Here is a 27,620-nt window from a genome sequence, read left to right on the forward strand (position 1 = left end):
TGAGGTAATACAGGCCTGCCATTTGCCTCTCAACCAGAATAAGTGAATTATCAGATCCTCTGTTTCTACTTGATGCTGGAATTGTCTTCTTGAGTCTTAGGTTGAGTTGAGTAATCAGCTGACAGATCAGTTGAGTGATCTGTCCATGGGAAAAGGAGTCAGAAGAAAGAATGCCAGGGTCCTGGATAGTCAGTATGACTTGACCTGGTTCCTTTCTGCTTCTGGATCCAGCATAACCTGGCTTCCTTCTAGTTTGGGTGCCCTCCTCATCTTGGTAGAGTCCAGCCTTTTCAGAATTTGCAGTCTTGCTTCCTTTGTGCGTGGTAGACCCACCCAGAGCAGCTGATGTCATGAAGCTGCAAGCAGGTGCCTTCCCGTTCCTCTGGCCTTTCTCTTGTATCCCATCCCTCATGGGGAGATGCAGCTGTGGGGGCAGGGCACCCTCTGCTGGTCCTCACATGGTGTATCTGCCTGTGCTGGCAGCCCTCGCTCAGCAGCCAGGCACTCGGGGGGTCCTCCTCCACCCCACTGCAGGCCCTTCCACACCCTCATCCACCCAGACAGTTGCATATTCAAATTAAAATGTATGTGAGGGTTCAGGACATTTTCTACTTCTTTAGGTAACCTTGAAAACCCTAAGTCACCTCAGTGACGTGGGTTAGAGACACCTCTTAGTACTTCCCTTAGTTGCGCCCCAGTTATCATCAGGAGAAAATCTTCAAAAGCTTTGGCATTTGGATGGCATCTTTTCCTGGTTTCCAACCTGGTATGATTCCAGTGACTGTTTTTCTCCTCACCCCCATCCCCACCACTCTTTCTGTCTCATTCTCCAGGTGGTTAAGTTAGTATCTGGAAGGTGGAAGGAGGGAGAAATCAAAGGCTTGTGTTCAATTCACTGAGTTTCTCTAGAAGTCTAGATTTATAATTTTTAAATGACTGTGTAACATTCTTATTAATGTAAACATCATTTCTTGGTTAGTGAGCCTTTGGGACTTTCCCAGGGTTTACTTTGTGTTCTTTGCTCTGTTATGAATGTCTTTGAACAGAACAATTTTGAGATTTTCCCTTTGAATTTATTGTCCAGAGTTGGCCTGAATTTAATTTTACAACAAAGTCAACAGTCAAGAGTGTTCTGTTCGGTTTGTGTGGGGCACATTCACTCTTCAGGCACCTCCTGTGTGCCTGGTAGGAGGGAGGTAAATGAAGACAAGTCAGAACCAGTCTGTGCATTCAGAGAACCCTCGTTCTTCTCCAGCCTTACGGATGCCTTGAGAGGCTTTGTCAAGCTCTTCTGAAACTAGACCCTCAGGTTGCCCACGTTCCTCTGATAGTACAATAAAGAGAAATTAGAGTATTTTAGCATGACTTGTTTTTTAATTAAATCTTTATTGGTCCCCAATGTATGCCACTTTCTTTTCATAAACCCTATGTTTAACATAATATAGATTTTTGCTGGTGACTTATGTTACTGTAATGATCTATCTTGTGGCTGGTTGAGCAAGATGGTGAATCTCAGAACTGGCATTCTTTGAACCAGGGAAGTTTTTAAAGTGGCCTAGCTGTGTATTTCTCTTCCTAGGAGAAAAAGGGTGGCAGGGAGAAGAAATTGTCTTGTCACTGAAACCCACATAGTAAGAATTGATATTTTGGAGCAGTGAGGCGTTTTCATTCATTTATCAACTATGTGGTTGTGTCACCAGGGCTACTGCAGATGTATCTGTTGCTTCAGTGAAATCGTTAAGGAAGGTGTGGTTGAGGCACCAACTACGACTCTAGGTGCAGTTTTAATTTTCAGCAGCAATTGTTGTCTCCTGTGAGCCCAGCCCCGTGGTCTGTAAGGGCATGCAGGAATACTTGCAGGCAATTTGACTTTTTTTCTTTTTTTTTTTTTTGAGTATTTTATGAATGGGATTGTGTCTACCATGTGCCAGGCACTGTTCCCATTGCTCCACATGCTAGCTAACTCGACCCCATTTACCCATCTTAGAAATGAGAAAGCCAGGCATCTAGAGATGAATAAACTTGCTTAAGTCACGCTGCTAGTAAATAATGGAACGTGATTAAAAACTGGGCAGTCTGGCCAGGTTAGCCTCAGTGTTCTTGTCATTCAGCAGACTTCCTTTTTTAATAGCAGAAAAGTAAAGTGTATTTAATTTTTTTCTTTTTTTTAAAATCTTTTTTAACAAATGGCTTCCAGAAATTTGTGGGAGCTTCACAGTGAGGGGACCAGCTGAGTTTATGGAATGTGCACCAAGTTCCCCCAGGAACAGAGGCAGAGCCTGACCCTGTCTGACGGAAGACACAGGGCTGTGATGGGGGTATGGTCCACGGGCCCCAGAGGGATGGATGGAGCAGGCCCCAGGATAAGGAATCTAGTCAGACTCCCTAAAACCACAGAAGGGGCCCCCAAAGAAGTCGAAAGGAGGGAAGAAAAAAAGGGAAACACTAAGGGGGCTGCAGGGCATGGTTTCAGTTTTGAGGCCAGTTGGAGATAACCACACCCCCTCCCTCTCTAGGGGAGCCTCTCCCACTGGGACCGCATCCCCAGCCAATCCCAGAAGTCCCCCTAGAATAGCTGCCTCAGTCTGGTGGGGTCTTGGGGCCTGTGGGAGCCATGATGATCAGGAAGTCCTCAGGCCAGGGTAGGGTCAGGGGTGTGCCACCTTTCCCTTCCTCCAAGCCCTCAGTTTCCTTCTTGCTGGCAAAGCCTTCCTTCTCTGTCACCAGCAATTAAATGCCCCAGCCTTGGCCCTTGTACTAAAAGTTTGGCCTAGAACTTGAAAAGAGAAACAGAGAAAGACTGCCTTTGAAATGGACTTGCTTATGGAGAGACACGGGGGTTGGTGTCGGCAGCTCTGGCTGCCCTCAGCTCTCTTCAGGGGTAAGAGGTCCCAGCCCAGCATCTTCAAAAGTCGCTGGAGTACAGGGGAGGGAAAAAGGGCAACCTCTGGCCAGCCCCCAGCCACTTCGGTGGTCCCCACTCTGCTGGCTGGGATGGTACAAGGAGGGGACGTACTGGCTGAGGCTGCCACAGAGCTGGCAGCAAGTGTACGGAGCAGGTCCAAAGTGTGTGCATGCTGACTGGGTGGCCCCAAGGTGGCTCTTCCCCCACCCCAGGGTCCCAGCGGAGGCCCCCAACCCACCCATCCCTCCCCAGTCACTGCCAAGTCCTGCGAAACAGCAGAAGCTTCTCAAATTCTAGATGCAGGTTACGCGTATGGCCTTACGAGTTAACTCGGGTTCACTAATTCTCCTGTCTCCATGCAGTCGGGGAAATGGGGGTGGGGTGGGGAGCAGCTGGGCCAGACTGTGGCCATAGCGCCTGCACATATGTGTGTATATGTGTGAGTGTATGTGTCTCCACAAGAACCCCCCTCCCCGCCTACTCAGCAGACGTTTATTGAGCACCTTATATTGGCAAGAGATTGAGTTGGGTCATTTCTAAAATCCGTTCATTCATCAAATACTTACTGAGTACCTACTGTGTGCCAGAGGACAGAGGGGTGAACAAGGTAAGGTCTCTGCTCTTGTGCAGTTTACAGGCTGGTTTGGAGACAGTCAGTCAGTAATACATTTGAGGCAGTGGTAAGTCCTGTGATGAAAAGAAAGCCAGGGAACGGGCTGGAAAGTGATGGAGGGGGCAGGGATGTTTGTAGATTTGTGTGGGCCGAGGAGGCCTCTCTGAGTAAGTGTCATTCGAGCAGAAACCTGTTTGAGGAGAAGAGCCAGCCTGGTGGGATGTGTGTGGAGAGCAGTGTTCCAGGCAGAGGGAGCAGCAAGTTCGAAGGCCCTGAGGTCAAAGTGAGCCCAGGCCAGAGAATGCAGAGCAGGATGAACTTGGCGGGAGGTGCAGTAACGGGGGAGAATGTTCGGGATGAAGTCAGAGAGCGTGACTGGGTCATGTTGGCCCCTGCGGGTCATGGGAGGGAGTGTGGGTTTAATTCTGAATGTGATTGGGTGGAGGTCTTTGAGCATTCTGAGCAGGGGAAGGGAAGTGGTTGGGGGGTGACATGTTCTGACTGACATTTTTCAGTGGGCACCCTGGCTGCACTATGCAGGGCTGACTGTAAGGCAGGAAAGAGAAGGAGAGGCTGTTGTGTTGAGCCAGGGGATTCTCTCGTCAGCTGCTGTCATTCATGTGAGTCATCAAGCTGCTGCCTTCCCACAACCCCTGCTCTGGAGCTCGGGTCTCAGTGAAGCACACGGCTGCTGGAGGACTCTGAGGCCGGAGGAGCCTGGCCCACTCCGTCCGCCTAACCCCCTGCCCTGTCCTTCTCATATTTTCCCTCCACATTTGTTTCTCATGGGGACCATATTTTTAGGGGAGTTATCTGGGGAATAATTTGTATTAAGACCCTAAGGGAAAATAGTAGCTTTCCTTGACTGGCTTTAGAAACAGAAGCTCATGTTTACCCAATAGGATTTATGGCCAGAAAATAGAGATGAGGGACAGTTTGGGTTTGGAAAAAAGCCATACAAAGGGGATTCAGCTTGAGAACAACCTTGAAGTAGGAACTAGAAACCTGGGCTCAAGCCAGCATAGCAGTGACTAGCTTTGGGACATTTGGACACGCTCCTTAACCTCTGAGTCCACTTCCTCATTGGGAGAGACAGTGTGTGTCTGCCAGCCTCACGAGGCTGACACAGGGTGCGGTGAAGTAAGAATGTGGGAGCCCTGTGCGCAGATGTGCCATGCAAATAGGAGATGGCAGATCCCTTCTCAGGAAATTACAGGCATTTGTAGCTCATTAGCTATTCATACGCATTCAAAAAATAATTCCTTGAGACACCCTGTAATGAGGGGGTGGGTGCTTGCCCGGGTCATGCAGTCAGTCCTAAGAGGAAGGAACCGTCGGTGTGATGAGGTCTGGTTGGCTCTCCGCTCCCCAACCCCACTAACTGATTTGAGAACTGGATAATTTCCCACTGTCTGGCCAAGACATTTAAGACCTTTATGTGGGCTGTTCCTGGAAGGTTACTGGCTGAGGTCTCCAGAGCAAAAGTTAGGGGAGTCGGCCTGGAGTCTCTGGGAGAAATCGTAGGAGACATGCAGACAGACGGACAGATAATGACGCATGCACACGAAGGTGAACCCAGCGCAGTTACAGCTGCGGGGGCTCACAGTGCTTGTGGATACGTTATATGTGTAAATAAATGGTTAAAACTGAAAATTGCTTCAGTGGAAGTATCTTCAAAGTACTGAGAAGGGAGGGACTAATGCTGCCGGGGGTGGATCCAGGAAGGACTCCAAGAGGAGGGGGCATTTGAGCAGATTCCTGTGAGATCCGTGATGCCCTCTACGTAAAAAAGAGGGGTGCTGCTTTGCTGGCAACGATGAGGGCTGTGAAATGGCCCTGTGGATCCCGGGGTCCCAGGAGCAGTCCAGGCCAGATTGTGCGAAACTGCTGTCCAAGCTGATGTTGGCTTATCTGACTAAAGAGTTTGAATTTTTCTCCTTCTTTTATGCAATATTTAGCCAGAGATGATAGAGCCGTGCTGAGGCCCGGTGAGCTAGCGTTGGTAAAATGTAAGGGTGGGCCCCTCCGTGCCTAGCATGGTGCCTTGTCTGAGGTCAGCGTTTATGTATTTACTGACATGACAACATGATGACTCCAGAGGAGAGGTCCCTTCATGTGCCCTGCAGTGTCAGATCGGCCCAGTGCTGCCGTCCACACCGAGAGCAGCTGCTGAGGGGTGTGCCTTCCCGGCTGGGGAGCAGTGGAGGGGCGTGATCCGTCCCCACAAGCACCTTCTGTGAAGTGGTGCCCTGTCAGTAATTACAAAAGTACTTTTGACGTTGAGTAAGCAAGTGATTAAATTATCTGTGGTCCGCAGAGATGGGAGACAAAGGAAGGAGCCTTTTTCACTCACTTTCTGTCACTCATTGAGGTGGGTGACATTGCCCTTGACCCCAGACCATGCTTCCCTCTGCCTTGTCCCAGCCCTCTTCTCAGACGTGCCACGGTCAGCTGAAGCTCATGGATCTGACTGCTAGATTGACTTCTCCTTTCCTGTGTGTTCTCTGCACACAAGCAGAGACCGTTCTGGGGAAGGCACCCCCTGCCCCACCCCAGCCTGTGATCTCATTACTCACAGGTCGGGAATGCTGATAACGGTCCTGACCAAGGCTCTTCGCTTAGGATCAAGCCACTTTCTTGCCATATTCCTTTGTCTTTGCCCCCTAATCACTCCCAGGTGACATTCAAAGGCTCTCACGTATCCTGCTGGACACGGCTTTGTCCTCTTATCACATCTCAGAACCAGAAACAGTAACTAGAAGACTGAACCTTTTTTGGATGTTGTAGGGACTTAATTTATTCAGGTGGCTTCCTACCAAGGCCGGAAGAGAAAGAGGTCCATCATTTTTTAATTTTTCTTTTCTGGTACTTGCTCTCTCTCCCCCCCTTTAAACTTTTTTTTGTGGAAAAATTTAAACAAATACAAAAGAGAAGAGAATTTATAATGAACCTGTAAGTACCAGCTTCAACACTGATCAGCTGTGGGGCATCTTGTAGCCTCTATATCCCACTTACCCACCCTTAATTATTTTGAAGCAAATACCAGACATCCTATCAGTTCATCTATGAATGTTTTAGTGTGTGTTACTAAAAGATGAAGGCTGTGTGAAATTGTAATACTTCCTTTATCGCACCTAATTATTCTTTCATGTCACCAGATAACTGATCAATGTTTAGATTTTCCTGAGTATCTCAAAATCTTTCAACACTACGTTTTAATCGGGATCCATTGCAGTTGTCGGTGAGTCTGTGAAGTTTCTGTACATCTACTGGTGCTCCTTCTGTCTCTCTTTTTTCCCTATGGTTTATTTATTGAAGAAACTGGGTCTTTGGTTCTCTTTAGTTTCACATAAGTGTAGGTTCTGCTGATTGGAGCCCAGTAGCACTGTTTAGCATGTTCCTGCCTCCTGTCTATTTCCTATGAATTGGTGTTGCGTCTAAAGATTTGTTTTGGATTAAGGTTTGATTTTTTTGGCCAGCACACTTAATAGATGGTGGTGTGAAGTTCTTCCAGGAGGCACATAATGTTTAGTTGTCTCTTTGTGATGGTTGATTCAGTTTTAAAATGTGTTAGGTATTTAAGAGGGTTCCAGCCCATTAATGCTTACCTGGGCCCAGGTGTTGGGGGAAAGAGAGAATGTGGTGTGCTCACAGAGTTCTTTCTCTGTCGAAGTCTGACAGTGGCGGTGGCTCTTGTATTCCCTGTCCCTGAACTGTTGGTCCTTCCACACTTGCTGGAAGGTGTCAGCATGGATTTGGTGTGGGGCACTGCCTGTCATTCCTTTCTCTCGGCCGTGAAAGACCCGTTCACTTAAGAACCATTAAGGAAGGAGAGGCTCAGATTCTTTGAAAGTTATTTTTGTCCTTAGAGGTGTTTCTTGGTTTGGCTAAACCAGCTGTTTTCACTGGTGCTCTCCAGGCGGGTGCTTCCATTTCATTTGTAAGGTGATTCTCTTCTCCTTTTAGGATCTCATTTTGCCCAACGGCGGGACTCCGGCAGGCACCTCGAGTCCAGCTTCTTCATCTTCCCTTCTCAACAGACTCCAGCTTGATGATGACATTGATGGTGAGACCAGAGACCTCTTTGTCACGGTTGATGATCCCAAGAAGCACGTGTGTACAATGGAGACCTACATCACGTACAGGATCACCACCAAAGTAGGTCCCTTCTTATCTTCCACCCATGTTGAATGTTTTGGAGAATTGGAGTCCTGTTGCCATGATGCCTGCCTGCTTTTTCTCTCCCTTTGTACAACTCTGTTCACTTTTATTACAATTATGGTGAGAGTGGACATATTCAGATTAAAAGGGTTATACGTAAGGTTTTTTTTTATCTTAAAATGAAGGAGAAATTGTGACTAGTCTTTCAAATAAAATCTTTAATTCATGTACTTTCATTTGTTTTCTATGATGATACTGTGTAACACGTTAATATCACATTACTCTTCAAATTTATGAATCATTGTAGCAACCTGAAGCTCTGTGGTGAGACTATAATTTGGTGCAATTAGACTTGGTGGTAGGGAGAGAAGGAATCAGAGAAGGATGGGAACTAATATTTATTGACTTTCTGCCATGTGCAACTATGTTACTGCCTCATCTTTTCCATACCTGGTTCACGTTTGAAAATTTGTGTGTGTGTACACACACATGCACTCGCACACTCTTTCCCCGTCACCCTTGCCACTGGGTACCTAATGTTTCTCAGGCATCAGGCTAGCTGCCTAGATGTGTATTATATCCTCAGAGGCCCTAGGCTGATACATGCATTCCCATGAATCACTTCCAGTTACTTATTTTTTTGCCCTGTAGTCAGTGAAATGTAAAACCTGTTTTTCTTGAACTTGTGCTCTTAACAGCTAAATGACACAGTGACTGCCTCGCTGGCACAGCTGTTCTCGCCTGCCTTGACGCTTCTGCACCCCTGTGTGTCCCCTGCCCTGCAGTTTACCTCCCTGCGAACTGATCCACAGGCCGGTGCGCGCTCTGCAGCTCACCGCTCCCTCCTTCACCTTTCTCCTCTGTGTTCTTATTTCTATCCCCTTTCCTGGGGTTATTTGATTTCCTGTAAGTCAGAATACGTCTTAGGGTAATCTTTTCCAAGTCCCAATCTCGCATTTTCACCTGGCTTCAAGGACAACACCTCAAGGGCGAACTTGCTGCACGATCCAGTTTTACGTCTCACGGTGAACTCCACTTCTGATCTCCAACAACAGTTCTTTTCTTTTCCTGTTTCAAATAGCGACACCAGGTTGAATATCTTGTTGATGCATGTGGAGCCTTCTTTCTGGGTGTTGTGTTAAAGGACCTGTAGGGATGTGTGATAATGAGAGAGGACAGACAGGAGCACAGGGTCCTAAACACCGCATCTTGTCCGGGGATCCCCACCAGTGCTGATGCTCTCAAGCAAAGTTAATGGTCAGAGAATAAGGTTGTACAAATACTAGCTTTATTACTTTGAGCTTTGACTCCCCGGTCTACTTCAGGTTCCTGATGACAAAAGCTGGACAAAGTGCAGCTGTTTTTGCCTGAGCTGAAGTGAGCCTTGGCGTGAGAGTCAGTGCAGGCAAAGCATCTCCCACCCAGATCTGTGTCGTGGTGCGTGTCTTCTCTCTCCAGTGGTGGGGAGACGCCTTCTCAGGGCAGGCAGGCCCTGGCAGCTTTCTCTGCAGGCCTCTAGAAAGTAACATCATGATAATAGCTAATTATCGAGCATTTGCCACATAAAGTAGAAACCTTTAAAATTTTATATAAGTAATATATGCTCATTGTAGAGAAATTAGAAAACTCCGGTTATGCTAAAACAGTAAAATAAAAGAACACTTAGGAGCTCACCAGCCAAAAATAATCATTTATAATTCTCTGAACTATTTATCTCTATCCATTTACGAAAATGAGCATTTTGCATGCTGCCAATTCACTCAACACGTTGCGAATGTCTTTCTCTGCTAGTAAATGCCAATGAGCACACTTTCATGTCATCATTTCTAAGACTGCAGTAGTGTTCTGCTGTGTGGACGCGCTGTCATTTATTTTGTGCTAAGTGTTTTAAATATATCACCCGTTAATCTTCACACTCAGTGAACATGACTGGTAGGTAGTATTCTTATTTTTGCAAGTAAGGAAACTGAGACAGCGATACTAAGAAAATTGCTCAAAGATACGCAACTAACATGTGGTGGAGTTATTAGATCTCGAACCCAGATCTGTCTTGTGCTGTGCTTCCAAAAGACGTGATTTTCAAGAAAGTCCCCCGCCCACCCACCCCCAGCCTGACTGTTGAGTCTGATGATAATGTGGAAATAGACTGGAGGTTGGGGAAATAGAGAGGAGCCTTCAGCTCCCTCTAGAATTCATCCTCTTGCCTTTTCCTTCATCGCCAGACAGTCATCATCAAGACTTATGTCCCTATTAATTCCTCTTTTCAAATGTCTCTGTGGTCAGCAGAGACTAAATGCCGCTGAGAGGTCAAGTTACATATAAGGATTGCAAAGTGGACGTTCGATTTAATGACAAGAAGGGGGTTGATGACCGTGGTGAGAGCAGTTTCACTGGTGCAGCACCCAGTTTGCAGTGGGTTTGGGTGAGTGAGAAGAAAGAAAGAAAAGACATCCTGAGTGTTCGTGGTTGGGCGTTGAAAGTGAGCGAGAGGAAGAACGTAGATGGAGGGGGATGTGGCTTTGAGGGGGTGAGACAGTTTGTGTTTTTAAGGATGGAAGAGACTTGTTTAAGTGCCCTGTGGCCAGCGTTGCTAGAGAAGGAGACATTAGGTTGAAGGTTGGAGGGTGGGATGGAAGCCACTGAGCAGGTGGAAGGAGAGTGTCCCAAGAAAAAGGGGAGGGAGGGAATGGCTTCTGACGGGGAGGTGTACTTTTCCCATTGTTTCTGGAGGAAGAAGGGAAGTGTGTGTGTGTGTGTGTGTGTGTCTGGAAGTCGAAGGGTTTTTGCTTATATCTGCTGTTCCTCTGTGAGTAGATGATGAGGTCTTTGCTAAGTGTGAAAGGGAGGTTTTGAAGTGGGGCTCAGAAGCTTTCAAAACTTCTACAGGCTTTGCATTAACTCATGGAAAGTAGGAAAAAGAGTTGACTAAGGAAGTACGAAGACATTGCTTGGCAGCGTTGAGGGTCCAGTTGTAGAATTTGTGTCACTCAGTGTGTTTGCCTCATGATTTTGTTTCTCTTCCCGACCGTGCCTTGGTCTGGTAAAGCAGGCAGTGGATGGGTGCGTTTTTGCCAGAGTTGTATGAATGACAGCAGGGAAGGGACACCTAGGATACTGGCACAGAAGAGGTGCAGGTAATGGGTCACTGAATTGCTGCTGAATAAGGAAGAAAGTAAAGACAGGAATGGGTAGATTGTTAGGAACTGTAGGCCCTGAGGCTGAGAAACCAGGGGTACTGGGAAATGGAAGAGTCTGAAATACAGCAGGTGCTGGCTAGGGAGGGAGATGCCTGAATTTCCGCGTGCTGACCGAGCCCGTGGGAGCGGAGGGAGGCACTGTTGGCTTAGAGGTAGGTGCTGTACGCGCCAACCAGCTGGATCTTGAGGGCACCCAGATTATGAAGCCCGAGAACCAGGTGCGCTCGGAGTCAGGAGAGAGGCCAGGGGTGTCAGGAGGTGACAGATATGAGTAGGGGTGGAGATTTCTGTATGTTGATGGCCTGAGCCTCAGCAGGGTTTTCCCGGGGCCGTGGAGGCGTGGCGGGGAGGAGCGGGATGTGGGCGGCAACTCTTGGTCTTAGTGGTTTGGGGAAATGTAAGAAAACCAGCAGCTTTCCACTGGAGGGGACAGTATTCTCAGGGGAGAGCCGGCTTTCAGAATTTGAACAGGCTGAGGCACTATGGGACTTTACTGTGTTCTCTGCAGGCCCCATCCTCAGGTGCTCTCCTAGGGCTGTGGGGCTTTGAAGCAGAATGGGTGAGCTGGCTAATATTGATGGGGAACGAGGTCCCTTTTTAGGGGGAGGGAGTCATTCAGACTTAGATCCAGCAGTGGCCCGAACAGATGGCATTTCTGACAAAGACCAAATCTCTCTAGAGCCAGTCGGCTATAAATTTTGGATTGAATGGAAATTCTCTGGAAAGGCTCCTGGCCACAGTCACGGGGCCCATCAGCTCTGGGGGGAACAAAGAGGAGTTCTTTTGTGGTCAGGTGAGGCCCAGAGGACTGGGTGCTCTCCTGGACGTTTGATTTTACTGTGGCTCTGTGCTAGGTCTTCCAAAGTGTTGAACTTAAAAAAAAAAAAAAATTTGGCAGAGATGCCTACAGGTGACCAAGGAGATATTCACAGGGAGCAGTGGTGAAAATGACTACTCCTCATTACAACTCTTGAGCTCGGCTGTCTATTTGTAGATCTGACTTGGGGTGTGTGCCCCTGACCTTGTGATCTTTGTGGGACGTTCTAGATTGTGCAGCACAGCAAGGAAGGGCACAGAACAGAACTGTAAAGTGATCGCCTCCGATTATGGAATCGTGGAAGTGCACTTTCCTTTCTTTTTTTTATTGCTTCGTTTACCATGGATATTGGAAAATAGAGATAAACACTTATTAGTACTTTGTTTTCCTGTCTAAGTTAGACCCTGAATTTCACAGAGGAAAATTTTACTACAAACTCATAGTTGGAGTTTTATTGGCATATTTTATGAGTACTGTATGTCTTATTACTGACTGGATTTCTCTCCGGAAATTCACAGTACTGTCTGTGGCCCAGTTTTAACGAGTGTGCAGAATTCCAAGGTGAGTGCGTTTTTGCCAGCCTCATTCCAGGCTCTGCTTTTTCTCTCTGTCCTTGTTTTTCCTGTATCTTTCTCACCTCCTTCTGATTTATGTCATTTGATTGTATTCCACGTATCACTACATCTTTTCTAGAACAAGTGGTGGTAAAAGTAAGTAAAATAAATTTAGGTTGGAGAGTGTGAGCATCCTTCTGTTTCATGATGATTATTTTTTTATCTCATTGCTTTCCAAAGCATCAAACAAGTTTTACTGCTTTATTAAATCCCTTATGTCCTATTAAAAAAAAAATGAGCGTTTGTGTGTGTATGATTACAAAAGTATTATATGAGAATATTAGAAAGTTTGGAAATGAAGTTGAATATAAAGAAGATAGTTGTCATTATCATTTCTAGAAATGATATATTTTTATATCCAAAATTTTAGCACCAATGAATAATTTATAGTGTATATAGAATTAATTTTGTATCCTGCTGTTTTTCTTAAAACTATATTAAAGAATTTTTTGTCATTAAAAATGTCTTACAGACGTGATTACTGATAAACATAGAGTAAATATACCACAATTTCCTTAACTATTTTTTATTGCCGGACATTTAGGTTGCTTTGATTTTTTTGTTGTTGTTGTTGTTGTAATTTTTGCAGTGAACATCATTGCACAGATATCTTTGCCACAGTTTAAAAATTATTTTCTAATGGTAGATTCTTAGCGTAGCAGCGATTTAAGACACATGTATATGCCATAAATAAAGGAGATAATTCAGGTGAGTATTTTTAAAAGCTTGCAATGAGGGCAGACTTTTCATCAATGTCACTAAAAGTAGTAACCATAAAGGGAAAAAAATGGATGAATTTGACTACATAGCAAAAAATTCTGTATAATAAAAATCATTTGGCAATTATGATAGGTAAATGACTGTAAAGAGCTTTCACAGGTGGAAATGGCTAGACTTACAAATTTTTAAAAAGACTTCCCATGAAAAAAGAAAAACACACAGCCAACAAGCATTTGAAAGGAAAAAACAAAACATTTGAAAGGATTGTCAACCCCAATAATCATTAAACACAAGTAAAACAAAGATGATATGTTATTTTGCAGCTGTAATTTCATCAAAGATAACCATTATTGAGAATAAAGGGTAAGAAGATAAATCAGTCTGTATCTGGAAACAGTTGGGTGATTAAAAATATGTGTACTCTTTTCATCCAACAATTCCATCAAGAGAATTATTAAACAGGTGCCCAGTGATGTTTACTGTAGTTTTGTTTATTGATTTAAAAATTAGAAACAATCTGAGGATTAGGTTTAATTATGGTATATCCATGTGTATTATGTACATCTGAACTTACTGACATAGAAAGATGTCCAAGATGTATTAAAGAGATACAGGAAATTGTGAGTGACTGTGCCTAGAAAAAGCATAGAAAGATACACTCCATAATATTAATTGCAGTTTTCTGTTTAGAGGAATTATATCTGATCTTTTAATTTTTATTTCTTCATTTTTACTGAAGTTTTAAAATAAGTATGTCTAACCTAAATAAATAGAAGGGGAGAAAACAAAGCAGTTGCCCCAAAGTAAAATTGGTTAGAGCATAAACTAAACTTGTTTTCTCCGACATACTGCTTTTTGTCGTTACCAAATATTGATTTCAAAGTTAGAGTAGAAATGTTACATAGACTGTAATTTATGAAGCAGATTTGCAAACCATCATAAACATCAGTTCTGTTTATGATGAAAGCAAGTTGCCTTTGTCACCTTTCAAAATATGCCTTTCATGAGCCCATAGTCATCGGCATGTCCCCAGACAGAGCCTGTTGGGGGCTGTGTGGGGTCTTGAAGAACGTCCCTTTCAGCTGCCTCCTTACTGGTGGGGAAACCGGGGCTCCAGGAGACCTGATGGAATCTCCGAGGTTCTAGGACTGCTCATGCCCCGGCCTTAGGAGGAGTGCCAGGCTACCTGCCCCCAATAGCTCTGTCATCCTTATGCCTAAAGATTCATCAATAGTGGTTTGGATTTAAATGTTCTCTCCTCCCCTCCCTTCCTCTCCCCTCTCTGTCTCTCTGTCTCCCTGTCTCCAGTTCTACAATGTTAATTCCTTTGGTGAGTCTTCTAATAAATCACAAATTCCTAGGTTGGACAATTTTGCCCATATCCTCCCACCCCTGCCCATCCTAAGGGAAGGTTGTGTTTCATGGCCATATGCTGGTGTGTGGGACTTTGAAAGAGGGGAAAATGCAGAAAGAGATACTTGGGGGTTAGTCCAAGATCAGGTCCTTTAACATCACAATTTTGCTCAGCTTGTGAGCCTGGCTTTTGGGGAGGATGAAATCATAAATTTTGATGCCAAAGCTGTTCACAGCTTTTTCTTTGATGGATGACTCTTGTTCATGTGTTTTTAAGATTTTCTTGGTGTTGTGGGTTAAAGAAGGCTTTTGGCTTGAAAGAGTAAATTTATAAAATGTAGCTTGAGCCACTTCTGTCTTGTACTTTAATTTCTGAGAGCTGTGACTGTCATTAAGTGGGTACCCTCACAGGGGAAAATGGTTTATCTGAGACACAATTTTCGTTCGGGAAAATTAATGAGTAAAAATCTTGTTTTGGTAAAAAATTAATTGTATTTAATGTTGGTTTTCATTATCAAAGTGTTGCATCCCATTTCAGAAAACTTCAGTTTAGAAAAGGAGATAAGATTAGTATTTTTTCTGTAATTCAGTGACATTTCGGCATTTCCTTCTAGTTTTTTTTTTAATTATCTAAGATACAGTATATTTTCAAACTTATGGTTCTGGCAGAATATGCCAGATTAGGCATTCTTTTCTGTTTTCTTCTAACCTGGTTCCTAAATGAGCAGATGATCTGTTATTTCTACCTTTTGGGTTTTTTTCCCCCCTTCTGCCTTTGGTAAAACTTGTCAACATACCTAGCAGAAGGTGGGGACCTTTTTTTTTAAAAAAAGAGATTCACAGATTTGGATTCAGTAGCAATATCCTCAGTGGAATTATTCTGCTAAAAGAAATTCTCAAAGTTAAGCTTGGAGGAAATGAATCAAATGTTTCTGAACACAATTCTGAGGGATAGTTGAGTTCCATTCCCTGGGGTGGAGGGGGCGGGGGAAGGAACCTCGACATTTTCATTCTAGATCCTTCAAATTTTTAACTGGACCCTGTGGCTTAGACGCGTTATTCTGTGTTGGTAAACCTTGCCATTGGGTTGGTGCATTTGGTGGAAGGAAAGTTTGTTCTTGCCCAGTTAGATTTATTCAGAGAGTTTTTTCCTTCCCTTCTGCCAAGATGTGTTACTCTTCCCTTACCCTCATTTTGTTCCACTCTCCCCATTTGCAGAGCACTCGGGTGGAGTTTGACCTGCCAGAATATTCTGTTCGTCGAAGATACCAGGATTTCGACTGGTTGAGGAACAAACTGGAAGAATCCCAGCCCACTCATCTCATTCCCGTAGGTACTAAGTCAGGACAGCTCCTTCCTGCTTTGTCCCGCATTCTGTCTCCTGACGCCGTTCACTCAGCCCTTCCACCTTAATTATGGGCAGACTCTATCTGGCTTTTTATGCCAAATTCACCCACCAAATGCACATGAAACATGTTTACGGATGCTGTGGTTTGGGTTTGGGTCTGATTTGCTATGTAGTATGCTGATTTCTTGAGTGAGTTGGGGTAGATGTTCACTTTCATTATGACAGTTAATTTTCTGAGGTGCAGAGTCCTAATTCCCTTTGCTGCCTCTTTCAAGACCGTCTCTTCCACCCTTCCTAGACACTATTCTTGAGGTTTGGATAGCTGCCACCAGGTGGAGAAAGATGTCTCAGCTTACAGCTGGCTGGGCTTTCTTTAGACATGGGTAATTCGGGCCACAGGAATCTAGCACACGATCCACTCAACCACAGCTTTTCATTTAAAAAACAAACCCCAGGGCCACCTACCTCTGTTTACTGAAGCAGCATAATATTTATCTGTCAGTTTATCTGCACATTTAAAAAAACAAAACTAGAGGAAACAAAGTTTAAAGAACTGCTTAACTCAACATACATGTTGTGTACTTTGACCTTTTTTTTTTTTTTTTAAAGTATAAATAATAACTGTTTAGACCCTAGATATTTCTTGGGCTTTGGGGGCTTTTGGGCAATTTGGGTCATAAAACTCTTCAGCAGAGCTTTATCTTTTAGTAGAAACCTTTGCCGGTTAACTTCTTAGCGCCGCCAGGTTTCCTGTTACCACTGCATCTTCCAGTCTTCCCCCCGCAGTAGGAAGAGGCTGAGTCTGCTATGAACACTCCAGCAGTTTCCCTGGTTTTCGAGGCAAGAGTAGCTGTGTCGTTAGTGCTGTGGTGGGAGCGATGGGTCTTGTCTGGGGCTCTGTCTTTCTCAGGGGGTCTCCCGGAGTTATTTTTGCCACACACCCCCCCCCCCCATCACGCATCCCCTCCGCTCTCCAAGCCTGGAGTTTTGCTTTTCTATCTTCTGATCACTTAAAAACCTGCCAAAAAAGAGACGATAGTTTTTAAGCAGTTGGAATTATTCCTTAAAAAATCTTAATTTGGCAAAATTGGCAGCTAATGGAAAAAAGTTTTAATCGACTTTTTATTTTAGAGCAGTATTAGATTTACAGAACTATTGCGAAGATAGTACGTGGGTTCCCACAGACCCCACACCCAGTTTTGCTTATTATTAACATTTTATATTAGTATGGCACATTTGTCACAAATAGTGAACCAGTAATGGTACCTTATTATCAACTTAAAGTCCTTTATTTGGATTTCCTTAGTGTTTGCCTAATGTCCTTTTCCTTGTCCCATCCCACTTACCACATGACATTTAGTGGTTATGTCTCCTTGTTTCCAGGCTCTTCTTGGTTGTGACAGTTTTTTGGGCTTTCCTTGTTTTTGATGACCTTGACAATTTTGAGGACAGTACCAGTCAGGCATTTTGTAGAGTGTCCCTCAGTTGAGATTTATTTGATGTTTTCCTCACGATTAGCCTGGAGTAGTGTGTTTTGAGGAGGAAAAGCACAGAGGTAAAGGGCCATTCTCATCATATTGTATCAAGGGTACATGCTACCACCATGCCTATCACTGTGGATGCTTACCTGGATCGCCTGACTTGAGGTAGTACTTATCAGGTTTCTCCACTGCACAGTTACTCTTTCTTCTCTCCCTCCCCATGCTGTGCTGTTTGGAAGGAAGTTGCTCTTTATGTGTAGCCCACACTGTGCATAAGAGTTACACACAGCTGACTGGATAACAATGGAATATTACTCAGCCATAAAAAAGAATAAAATAATACTATTTGCAGCAACATTTGACCTGGAGATTGTCATTCTAAGTGAAGTAAGCCAGAAAGAGGAAGAAAAATGCCATATGATATCACTAATATGTGGAATCTAAAAAAAAGACAAATGAACTTACTAACAAAACAGAAAAAGACTCACAGACATAGAAAACAACATTATGGTTACCAGAGGGGGGAGAGGGTGGGAAGGGATAAATTGAGAGTTTGAGATTTGCAGATACTAACTACTATATATATATAAAATAAGTAAATGACAAATGTATACTGTATATAGCGCTGTATCCAATATCTTGTAGTAACCTATAATGAAAAAGATTATGAAAACGAATATATGTATGTATATGTGTGACTGAACTATTATGCTGTACACCAGAAATCGACACAACATTGTAAACTGACTATGCTTCAATTAAACAAACAAAAAACCACACCACCTCCTGGCAATGAGGGGTATTTGAAGTTCCGTACTTAAAAATCAAAGGTTAGACAGCGACACCTGCTGGTGAAACATGGTAGCACTCATGCATATACACTGAAGCCCGAACTGTAAAAGAATGGAAGCCTCCAGAATGCCCACGGTGGATCAAGAGTATCTTTAAGTTTGGTTTTCTATGGTCTGGGTAGAAGCAATGAGTAGAAGGTACTTGTGGAAGCACATGGGGACTTAAATTTCTTCATAAATTCTTAGTACATACCTGGGGTGGAGAGAGATTTAATTTAGGAGAGCATCTCTGACTTAAGCATGAAAGTCAGACTTATTTTTCCCCCAAAGAAATTTGTTTTACAGCAGTTTTGCTAGGAAGTATCTATCTGTTATTAATAATCGACTTCGTTGGTTACTAGGTTACTAGGCTTTTTTTTACTGCCCTGGGAAGGTGAGGGGTTGTAAGATGGACAGGCGACTCCTGCTCTGCGGAGTTTATTGTCACATGAAGACCCAGTAAATGTGCAACGCAATTAGTGTCCTGTCATGTAGTGAATGTGCACTAAATATTTGTTGAATTGCATAGAAGAAGTAATTTTTTAAAAGGACTTTTTAAAAAATTCTTTTTTTTTTAAACGGAGATACTGGGATTGAACCCAAGACCTCATGTATGCTAAGCATCCAGTCTACCACTGAGTTATTAAAGGAAGCTGCTGCTAAAAGAAGCCATTTAAAATGCTGACAAGAGGAAATTATACATATAGAGATTGAGCAATTGAAGTCTTTATCCAAATTTCCCACCCAGAAATAGCTTTTCAATGACAATACTTTTGTTTCATAGATTATAAAATACTTTCTTATAAATTAATATAAAATATATGTGAAAGTGCTTTACCAAAGTACCAAGTGCTATAAAAATGTAAGTATTTTAAGATCAAACCTTAAAATATTTAGTGCGTTATTGCAAGCTCTGCAGATAGGATTTTTTTTTGTAGGTTCCAACATATATACTCATATATAGTTGTTTTTTTTTTAACCTTTTCATTATGGAAAATGTCAAACATACCAAAGTAGAGAGATTGATTGCAGTGAACCCTCATGTACTCATCACCCAGTTTCAGCGTTTATCAGCTTGTTTCCTCTCTGTCCCTACCCTTTCCTGCATCCCCGATCAGGTGATTTTTTTTTTTTTAAAGTGACTTAAACAGCAAAATTTTTTATCTTATACTTCTAGAGGTCAAAAGTCCAAAATCAGTCTCAGGGGATCATATCAAGATGTAGGCAGGGCTGTATCCCTTCTGGAGGCTCAAGGGGAGACTTTGTTCTTTCCCGTTTCCAGCTTCTAGAGGCCACTTGCATTCCTTGACTCAGGCCCCTTCCTCCATCTTCAGGACCAACAGCATAGCATCTCCTTTCTCTCTGACATCTGCTTCTGTTGTTACATCTTTTTTTCCCCCTCAATTCAGGTTAAAATTCACATAACATAAAATTCACCAAAGTGTACAATTCAGTGGCTTTTGTTACACATTCAGAGTTTTGCAGTCACCACCACTAATTCCAGAACATTTTAATCACCCCAGGAAGAAGCTCCACACCCATTAAGCAGTCACTTCCCATTCGCTTGTCTCCCCAGCCCAGACATTGTGAATAATGCTGCGTGAACATTTGTTGTACAGGTTTTTGTTTGAACACTTGTTTTCAGTTATTTTGGCTATATGCCAAGGAGTGGAATTGCTGGATCATACAGTAATTCTGTGTTTAAGTTTTGGGGGAAATGCTAGACTTTTCCCCAGTGACTACCATTTTACATCCCCGCCAGCAATGTATGAGGATTCCAATTCCTCTGTATACTTGCCAACACTTGTTCTTTTCCTTTTTTTTTTTTTTCCTTTTATAGTTGTCCTAGTGCATGTGAAATGGTATTCCAGGTGATTTTTTAAAATATTTTTTTTGGCTTAAAAGATATATGAAATTTCCACCCTTTAGTCCACTCCCCTCTTTGCCTTCTCTTCTCTGTATTTGCAAATTAATACAAATACTTGGCATTCGTTCGACATCTACCATGAGCTGGGAGCTGTGTTGAGCTCTTTGTTCATATTATTTCATTTACAGAGTATAGTTGCCCTTGATTTTACCAGCAACCCAGATTCCTATGCATAAACAACCCAGAGGTAATTAATAAAGGTGAGGCAGAGAGTAGGTGTGCCCCTTTAAGGAGGCTTGAAATAGGAAGAAACAAATTTATGAAGCCATGGACACTGGACAATAGTAATGCTTATTACAGAAGGAAATTCTGTTTGCAGAAGGATTCACCCCAGCATTCCTTTCAATAGCAAGCTTCCCTGATTCACTGAACATCAAGTTCAGTGTATGAAATCTGAAGAATGGATAACTCTTTTCAGAAGGTTATCTGTTATGTTCAATGAGACACACCTAACTACTTATTTGCTCACTAGGCCTATTTCCTGAGTCCTCTTCAGCATAAGCAAATCAGAGCGTGCACGACAGGATTCCAGAGATCGAACAGAAAAACACCCGCTGGATTTGGTAACTAGTAGGTCGTTGATCATCTTGAAAAGAGTGGTTTCTGCCTTAGTCAGGGATAGGGCAGAGAAAAGCAGCATTGAAGGCAGCACCAAAGGTGGTTTGTTTTGGGGCAAAAGAAGATTGGGGATTAAGAGATCAAGGGAAAGAGTAGAAAGTAAAGATAAATGATTCTTTTCAAAAAGATTGAATGAAACAGGAAGAAGAGCAGAAGATGTAAGATCGAGAGGGAGATTTGTTTGTTTTCCAGGTAGAAAGAGCACCAACCATGTTTTTCGTAGACTCAGGATAGAGCCAGGTGAGGCGGAGGTGCTAAAGGCACGCTGCAGAGGAAGTGTAATTAACAGGTCACAGTGGACGCCTGGTAGTGAGCTAAGGGGGCAAGGCCACAGATGGAATAGTTAGCTTCGGAAAGGGGAATGTTCTCTACAGCGACCTGAGACATGGAGGCTAAGGTGGCACCCAGTAGAGTGTTGGTTCTTGAGACCTAAAACATACGGACTTTCCAAAGCTATTTCAAGTCTAGGCGGCTGTTCAATTCTCTCATACCTACGTGCTTCGTTTCCAAGGGTGCTGGTGTTGCAATTTCTAAATATTTGAAAGGTTTTATGTTATTAATCTGGGTGGCTTCTTGGCTTGCCCACTCTTAAGTGCTTAGGATTCCACTGTTAGGGGTTGCCTACCTCCTTGTTCCTGTATCTTATTTCTACATTTATGTGTGTGTATGTGCTTGAGGGTTTATAACTTAAAAGAAAAAAAAAAACAACCCTTTATTGCCATATTATAGTGTTTAAGGAGGTTGCAGGCTTAAATGCTTGTTCCAGTTTTTCTGTATTCTCCTCAACATTTGTTCTTTTCTTTCCTTTCTTGTCTTTCTCTGTCTCTGTCTCTTGCTGTCTCTATTATGGTCATCGTAGTGGGTGTGTGGTGGTGGCTTCAATTTTGATTTGTATTTCCCCAATGACTAATGATGTTGAGCATCTTTTCATGTGCATTTGGTCGTTTGTATATCTTCTTTGGAGAAGTGTCTACTGGATCATTTGCCCATTTTGTTTGTTTTTGTTTTTTGAGGTTTTGTTTTTGTTATTTATTTATTTTTTTATTTTGGGGGAGAGGTAATTAGGTTTAGTTATTCATTTATTTCTTTTATTTATTTTAAAGGAGGTGCTGGGGATTGAACCCAGGACCTTGAGGATGCCAAGCATGTGCTCTACCACTCAGCTATACCGTCCCCCACTCATTTGCCCATTTTTTAATGTAAAATTTTATAGTATTTCCTAATGAAAACATTTTCAAGTTGTGCATTAGCAGACACTCTTTCCCTGTGGTGGTAGCAATGGGGAAGGCCTTTTAATCAAGCTGCTATGGAAATAGGTCAAAGCTCAAAGTCAGGTAGTTTTAAATTGCCCACAATATCGACTCAAAGTAAATGTGAAAGAGAAATTTGTTTGAGTAAGGAATAAAGGAAGTTACATTATTAAGAACTTTTTAGCAAACTGGCTTAGAAAAAAGGTGTTTTTTAGATACATGGGTTTCCCTAACATACTTATTTTTTCATTCGCCAAATTTTTACCCCTTGAACTGGGCTTAGAATCTTAAGATGTTTAAATAATTTTTTGTGTGGATAATGTTTTCCGCCTTCTCTCCTTAGGCTGTCTTTCTTATCTTGCCCTAGCGTTTCCGGTATATCATCTGTGCATCAAGCGATGTAAAGATAACCGTACTATTGGATGCTTTAGTACTGTTTCCTGTGTCTTCCAGAGACTACATGCTAGTATTTTATTTCTCCCATTATAAAATTGACAGGGTAGTTGTGATTTTCTCCTTCGGTATCTTTCAGAAATGTTTATCTTGATGACTATATAAAGATCTGACCGGTAAAGAAAAGCTGTTCTTAAAAAAGAAGCAGGCTTACAGATACAGAGAACAAGCTAGAAGTTACCAGTGGGGAGAGGAGAGGGGAGAAGGGCAATATAGGGATAGGAGGGTAAGGGGTGCAAACTATTAGGTGTGAAATAAGCTGCAAGGACATAGTGTACAAAACAGGGAATATAGCCAATATTTTATAATAACTATCAGAGGAGTATAACCTTTAAAAATTGCAAATCACTGTATTGTACACCTATAACTCCTATAATGTTTTACAGAACTATACTTCAATTTTTAAAAGCTTTAAAAAAAAGGGAAAAAAAGAAAAGAAAGATTGTTCTTGAGACATGGGTCCTAGGAATTATGAGCTAGCCTGGTGGTTTTTCTTTGCACCTTCTCATCAGTTACTCTGAATGTTTTTCTTCATGTCTTTGTAGCCACTTCCTGAGAAGTTTGTAGTGAAAGGTGTTGTGGATCGTTTTTCAGAGGAGTTTGTGGAGACCAGAAGAAAGGCTCTGGATAAATTCCTGAAAAGAATTACGGATCATCCTGTGCTCTCCTTCAATGAACACTTTCACGTTTTCCTCACTGCTAAGGTGAGGACAGAATTCATCCGTATCCCTCCCCCCAAATTAGCATTCTTTGGCTTCTTTCTTAAAAGTGGTTTTGTTCTCTCATGAGCCACCTTCATGAATGGCCCCTGATGGTGTCATAGAATTGCTCTTTTTTTTTTTTTTTTTTGCTGCCCATCTGCACTGGCGTGGTTCCCGTGGTAGAATTTAGAGGAAACACCCCCTTGCAGCAGCAGGAGAAGTTATAATATTTTCACTTTCCCTAAACACTTATTAGCAGTATTACCTGCTGAGGGCATCCTGAGCAGCAGAGGGCGCGGACGGGAGGGACCCTTACTGAGTGTTTGGTCAGGACGTTCTTCATGAGAACCTGTGGGTGTTCACTCGGAGCCCATTTTACATATGAGGAAACCCAAGTCCAGGACGTTTGCAGTAGGTGAGGTGGCATCGCTAGGCTGTGAAGTTGGGCCTGTGTGGCACCCGGGCACTGTTTCCCTTGGTATCAGATGGCCTGACACAAGAGTAGTCCCGCATCACTTGCCCTCAACCAAGTCCCTATGGGGGGAGGGGGTGGCATTTCCTGAGAATTTGCCAGGGAAATATTCAGGGCCTACACTGCTGCCAGAGTCTGTGTATCGGACTCCAGCTGGCCATCCACCAACTTCCCTCTGCACTTCAGTGCCAGCAGAACTGGCCCAAAACCCTGAGGTGCTCACCTCCAACTGTCTGCAGAAATGGGCTTTTGTGTTCAGACTCTCGACAGCTTCCCTCCTGCCCCACCTGTTCAGTTTCATGTGTCATGTTCTCATATTCAGGCCAGAGGTCGTTCATTCCAAGTTTGGCCCAGGTGCTTTCCAGCTTTCTTTTTCAAAATGGTGAAATTGAGCAGCACAGATCACATCAGTTGACGTAAAGACTTTAGAGGGGACGCTGTTCTCTAGGCAGTAAAAACCTCATGGCCAAGTCCTTCATGGTGTGTTGTTTCTCCCCCAAATCTCAGTGGGCACTTAGTCTCCTTGATGACATTCACATTCTTTTTCTTTTTCTTTTTTTTTCCTGGAAGCCTTTTCCCCCACAGGTCAAACTTGTGTTCTTTTGAAAAATAAGTATTTCCTGGTGAACTGATCCTCGGGAGGAGTTCTTTCAGTGTATATGCAAAGTAAATCCACCCTGTTCTCCAAAAGTGCAGCCCACTGTTTCACCCAGATCACAGGTCCATGGTCCAGGCAGGCCCTCAAGTTCTGCCATTTTTATTGAACAGAGAGACGAAGAGGGAGAAAGCTTGGACCCCTGGTCATTAGGAATTTGTGTCAAGAATAAGTAGGAAAGGTTTTGTGTGTGTGTGTGTGTGATATAAATCTGTGGGCCAAGCAGCAGGAAATGATTTAAAAAAACAAACAAACCCTCAATGTCTTAATCAAATCCAACTTCATGTGAGTGAGGACAGGGGAGCTGGCTCATTTAAACAAAGCGCCTTCTAGCCCTAAGTTCCATTTTACTTGCTCAATCAAATGCATTAAATAACCCCATTTTTTCTTTTTTTCTTTTTAACTGTGGTAAAATGCACTTGACATACAACTTACCATCTTAACCATTTTACAGTGTACAGTTTGGTGGTGGTAAGTATCTTCATGCTATGGTACAGCTAATCCCCAGAATTTTTTCATCTTGTAAAACTGAAACTTTGCACCCACTAAACAATAACTCCCATCTCCGCTACCCCGTCCCCCAGTCTTTTGACACGACTTGAATAACTTGGCCGACAATTTTGGATATTTTGCATGGGAGAAAGGAACACTTTCAATTTCAGCAGTGGGCAGAGGTTTTAAAAAATTGTATTTCAGCAGCGTGTTTAAAGGAAAGCATGCTCAGGTGAGTGGACCCGATGGGGAAGGTAGGAGTCCGGCCCCGGTGGAAGCTCTGGGTGTAAAGGCACCGGCGTGCGAGCGTGTGGTTGTGCAGGCAAGGAGAGTGGTTGGGTCCTCACCGCGCCCGGCTCCTTACTTTCTGAGTCCTCCTGCAGAAGCCGGTTTGCTGAGCCCCGGCCACGTGACAGGTTGAGCCCTTTGAGTCTGTTTGTTCACGTGTCATCCTTAGGACCTGAACGCCTATAAGAAGCAAGGGATGGCGCTGCTGACTCGAGTGGGCGAGTCGGTCAAGCACGTCACCGGCGGCTACAAGCTGAGGAGTCGGCCCCTCGAGTTCGCAGCCGTAGGCGAGTACTTAGACACGTTTGCACTCAAGCTGGGGACGATTGATCGAATAGCCCAGCGGATCATCAAGGAAGAAATAGGTGAGCTCTCTGCCAAGGTCTTGATCAGGCCCGGGGACCACGTTTGCAGGAATGGCGTTCATGTGCGCCAAGCAGAATCACTCTGCAGAAGCGGTGAAGTGGCAGAACCAGGCTACGTCCTACCTGTAAAACTGATAAGTAAATACCAGGAGTCGGGGAGGTTGTGTGACCGGAGTATAATTTCACACTCCGCCCCGTGCCCTGCACCGCATCCTTGTGTTTGCTTTCCCCGTGGCCAACCACCGTGCTGAGCCTTTAGGCTTTTCCACTTTTATCTCTCTTAACTTTAGCTTTAAAAGTGGAGATAATGACTCAACTTCCCTTCATTCATAAGAATGAAAATTTACCAAGCAGAAGATGGTTCAAAAGGACAGCATGGTGACCTGGGTTTGCCAAAGTTATGATCCTGACAAGCCTTCAGACTTGAAACTGACTCACCTGCCCCACGCCTGCTTCACTGCAAACCCACTTTTCCTGACCTGGGTGTCATGAGGCCTTTCTTTAACCTTCCTGGCTGTCGCCATCACTTCCTCCCCACCCTTCTTGTGGCCACTTGCTTTTCCGTATTTTTTGTCTTCTCACATACACGGAGGCCAGGCAGACCTGAACGCTGTTAATGGTCATACTGGCATGTGATGTGATAGGAAAGGGTTCTCTAGTGCTTGCCATCCATTGGTTACTGAGAAATGGCAATGACATTATATTGTCATGGCAAGAATCCTGGTGACAAATGGTGGGCCAGATTTTCTTTGTGGAGGGAAATCAATCAACATTTTCTTCTTGTTTCCTGTGCTTTAATTCTCCTTTACCCACTTCTGATATCCTGGGGGGCCTGCAGGCTTTGGAGATAGCCTTAGGTACCATCCACACCTAAAGACTGTGTTGGGTAAATTCTGATGGAACCAATGTGTTAGGGTGACCCTTGAGGGAGAAAGTGAACCTGCCTACGTAAGGCTACGTTTCTTGTATCAAGTGTTTACTAAAATTCCATTCTTTTTCCATTGTGATTGATTTTTTTTCCTTTTTAAAAACATTCCCCCTAAACCTGTATGAAACTCCACCTCCATTGCCTGTTAAAATACTGCTTCACTGAATGGGTAGGTGAGTGGTTTTCTCTGAAGACATTTGGTGGATGTAGCTCCTACCATTTCCCCCCAGAATGTATTGTGGTTCCCATTATCCAGAGGCATGACATTCCCACTGTGGGGGAGGACGGATTGACATCACCGTGTTAGCTGTAACAGCTGTAACGTCAGCTCTCAGAGATTAAAAGGCATTCTGTTGTAAGCAGAGTTGCGTTTACACGAGAGCGTGTCTGACCCGTGAACGGCCCAGGAAACACATCTTGATGGAGAGAGCTCTTGGCCGCAGCGGCTACTGAGTCAGTAAGACCAGCGAGTGCTGCCCAGCCAGGGCTTGACTGGTTTCTCTTCCCCTTCTAGAGTACCTCGTGGAGCTGAGAGAATACGGGCCGGTGTACTCCACGTGGAGCGCGTTGGAGGGGGAGCTGGCCGAACCCCTGGAGGGCGTGTCAGCTTGCATCGGCAACTGCTCTGCGGCCTTGGAAGAGCTGACGGATGACATGACAGAAGACTTTCTACCTGTGCTCAGGGAATATATTTTATACTCTGACTCCATGAAGGTAAGCTGGGCACATTCTGTTCCCTTTGGGGCAGAGGGGAAGCCCAGAAAGCCCAGAGGGTCGTTACCAGGCCAGGTGGAAAAGGTGGACCATGTGCAGTGAACAGTGAGGACGGCTTGTACTAGAAAGATGGTTGAAGACTTGTGTTCCAGGGATGCTGTGGAGTGAACAGTGCCTGAGAGGGAGGGGTACCAAAGTCACCCTCAGGCCCAGAACTCAAGTTAAGCACCCTGCAGACTTCTGCAGGGGAGCCCCTATCTGGGATTTCACATCCTGTGCAAGGTGTGTGTGTAAAATGTAATTGCAGTAGCAATGGGCTGGGAGAGGACACGGTAGAGTCTGAAGCAAGGTCCTGGCAATGCCTTTTGAGTCCTGGTGTCACTGGGACCAGGCCAAGAGTCGGGAAAGCTTTATTTAAGGAAGTTATGGAAGGGCCCTATTCCTTATACCCAGCACTGCCTCATTTATAGAAGGGTTGTCAAATATTTAATCGAAGTTGACAGCGTGGTACGTTTAGAACATTTACAGATGTTATGACTGTTGTAACATGTTACTTTTTTAAGAGACAGGTTTATCTACAGGTCAAAGGGCATGCTTATCTCAGAGGTCTTGATGAACCACTAGTGAGGTGAGCTTTGGAAGAGTGGGTGGTAAGGCAGAGGCCAGTGTGAGTGGAGCCAGCTGAGCAAGGGAGCAGGTGGCGGGAGGGGAGGTCAAA

The 27,620-nt window shown here is 43.9% G+C and overlaps 1 protein-coding gene across 2 annotated transcripts in view; it reads left to right on the forward strand.

Annotated features, from left to right (window-relative positions):
• SNX30 (sorting nexin family member 30) overlaps nucleotides 1-27,620 on the forward strand; it is a 92,026-nt gene that overhangs the window by 36,410 nt on the left and 27,996 nt on the right. For both annotated transcript variants that reach the window (XM_074362019.1, XM_010957242.3), the window contains 5 exons: nucleotides 7,485-7,676; nucleotides 15,599-15,709; nucleotides 22,833-22,991; nucleotides 25,065-25,260; nucleotides 26,703-26,902. In XM_074362019.1, the coding sequence (XP_074218120.1) occupies nucleotides 7,485-7,676; nucleotides 15,599-15,709; nucleotides 22,833-22,991; nucleotides 25,065-25,260; nucleotides 26,703-26,902 (858 nt within the window). The remainder of the gene's footprint in view (nucleotides 1-7,484; nucleotides 7,677-15,598; nucleotides 15,710-22,832; nucleotides 22,992-25,064; nucleotides 25,261-26,702; nucleotides 26,903-27,620) is intronic.

Source organism: Camelus bactrianus, chromosome 4 (assembly GCF_048773025.1).
Source record: "Camelus bactrianus isolate YW-2024 breed Bactrian camel chromosome 4, ASM4877302v1, whole genome shotgun sequence".
In the NCBI taxonomy this organism is placed as follows: domain Eukaryota; kingdom Metazoa; phylum Chordata; class Mammalia; order Artiodactyla; family Camelidae; genus Camelus; species Camelus bactrianus.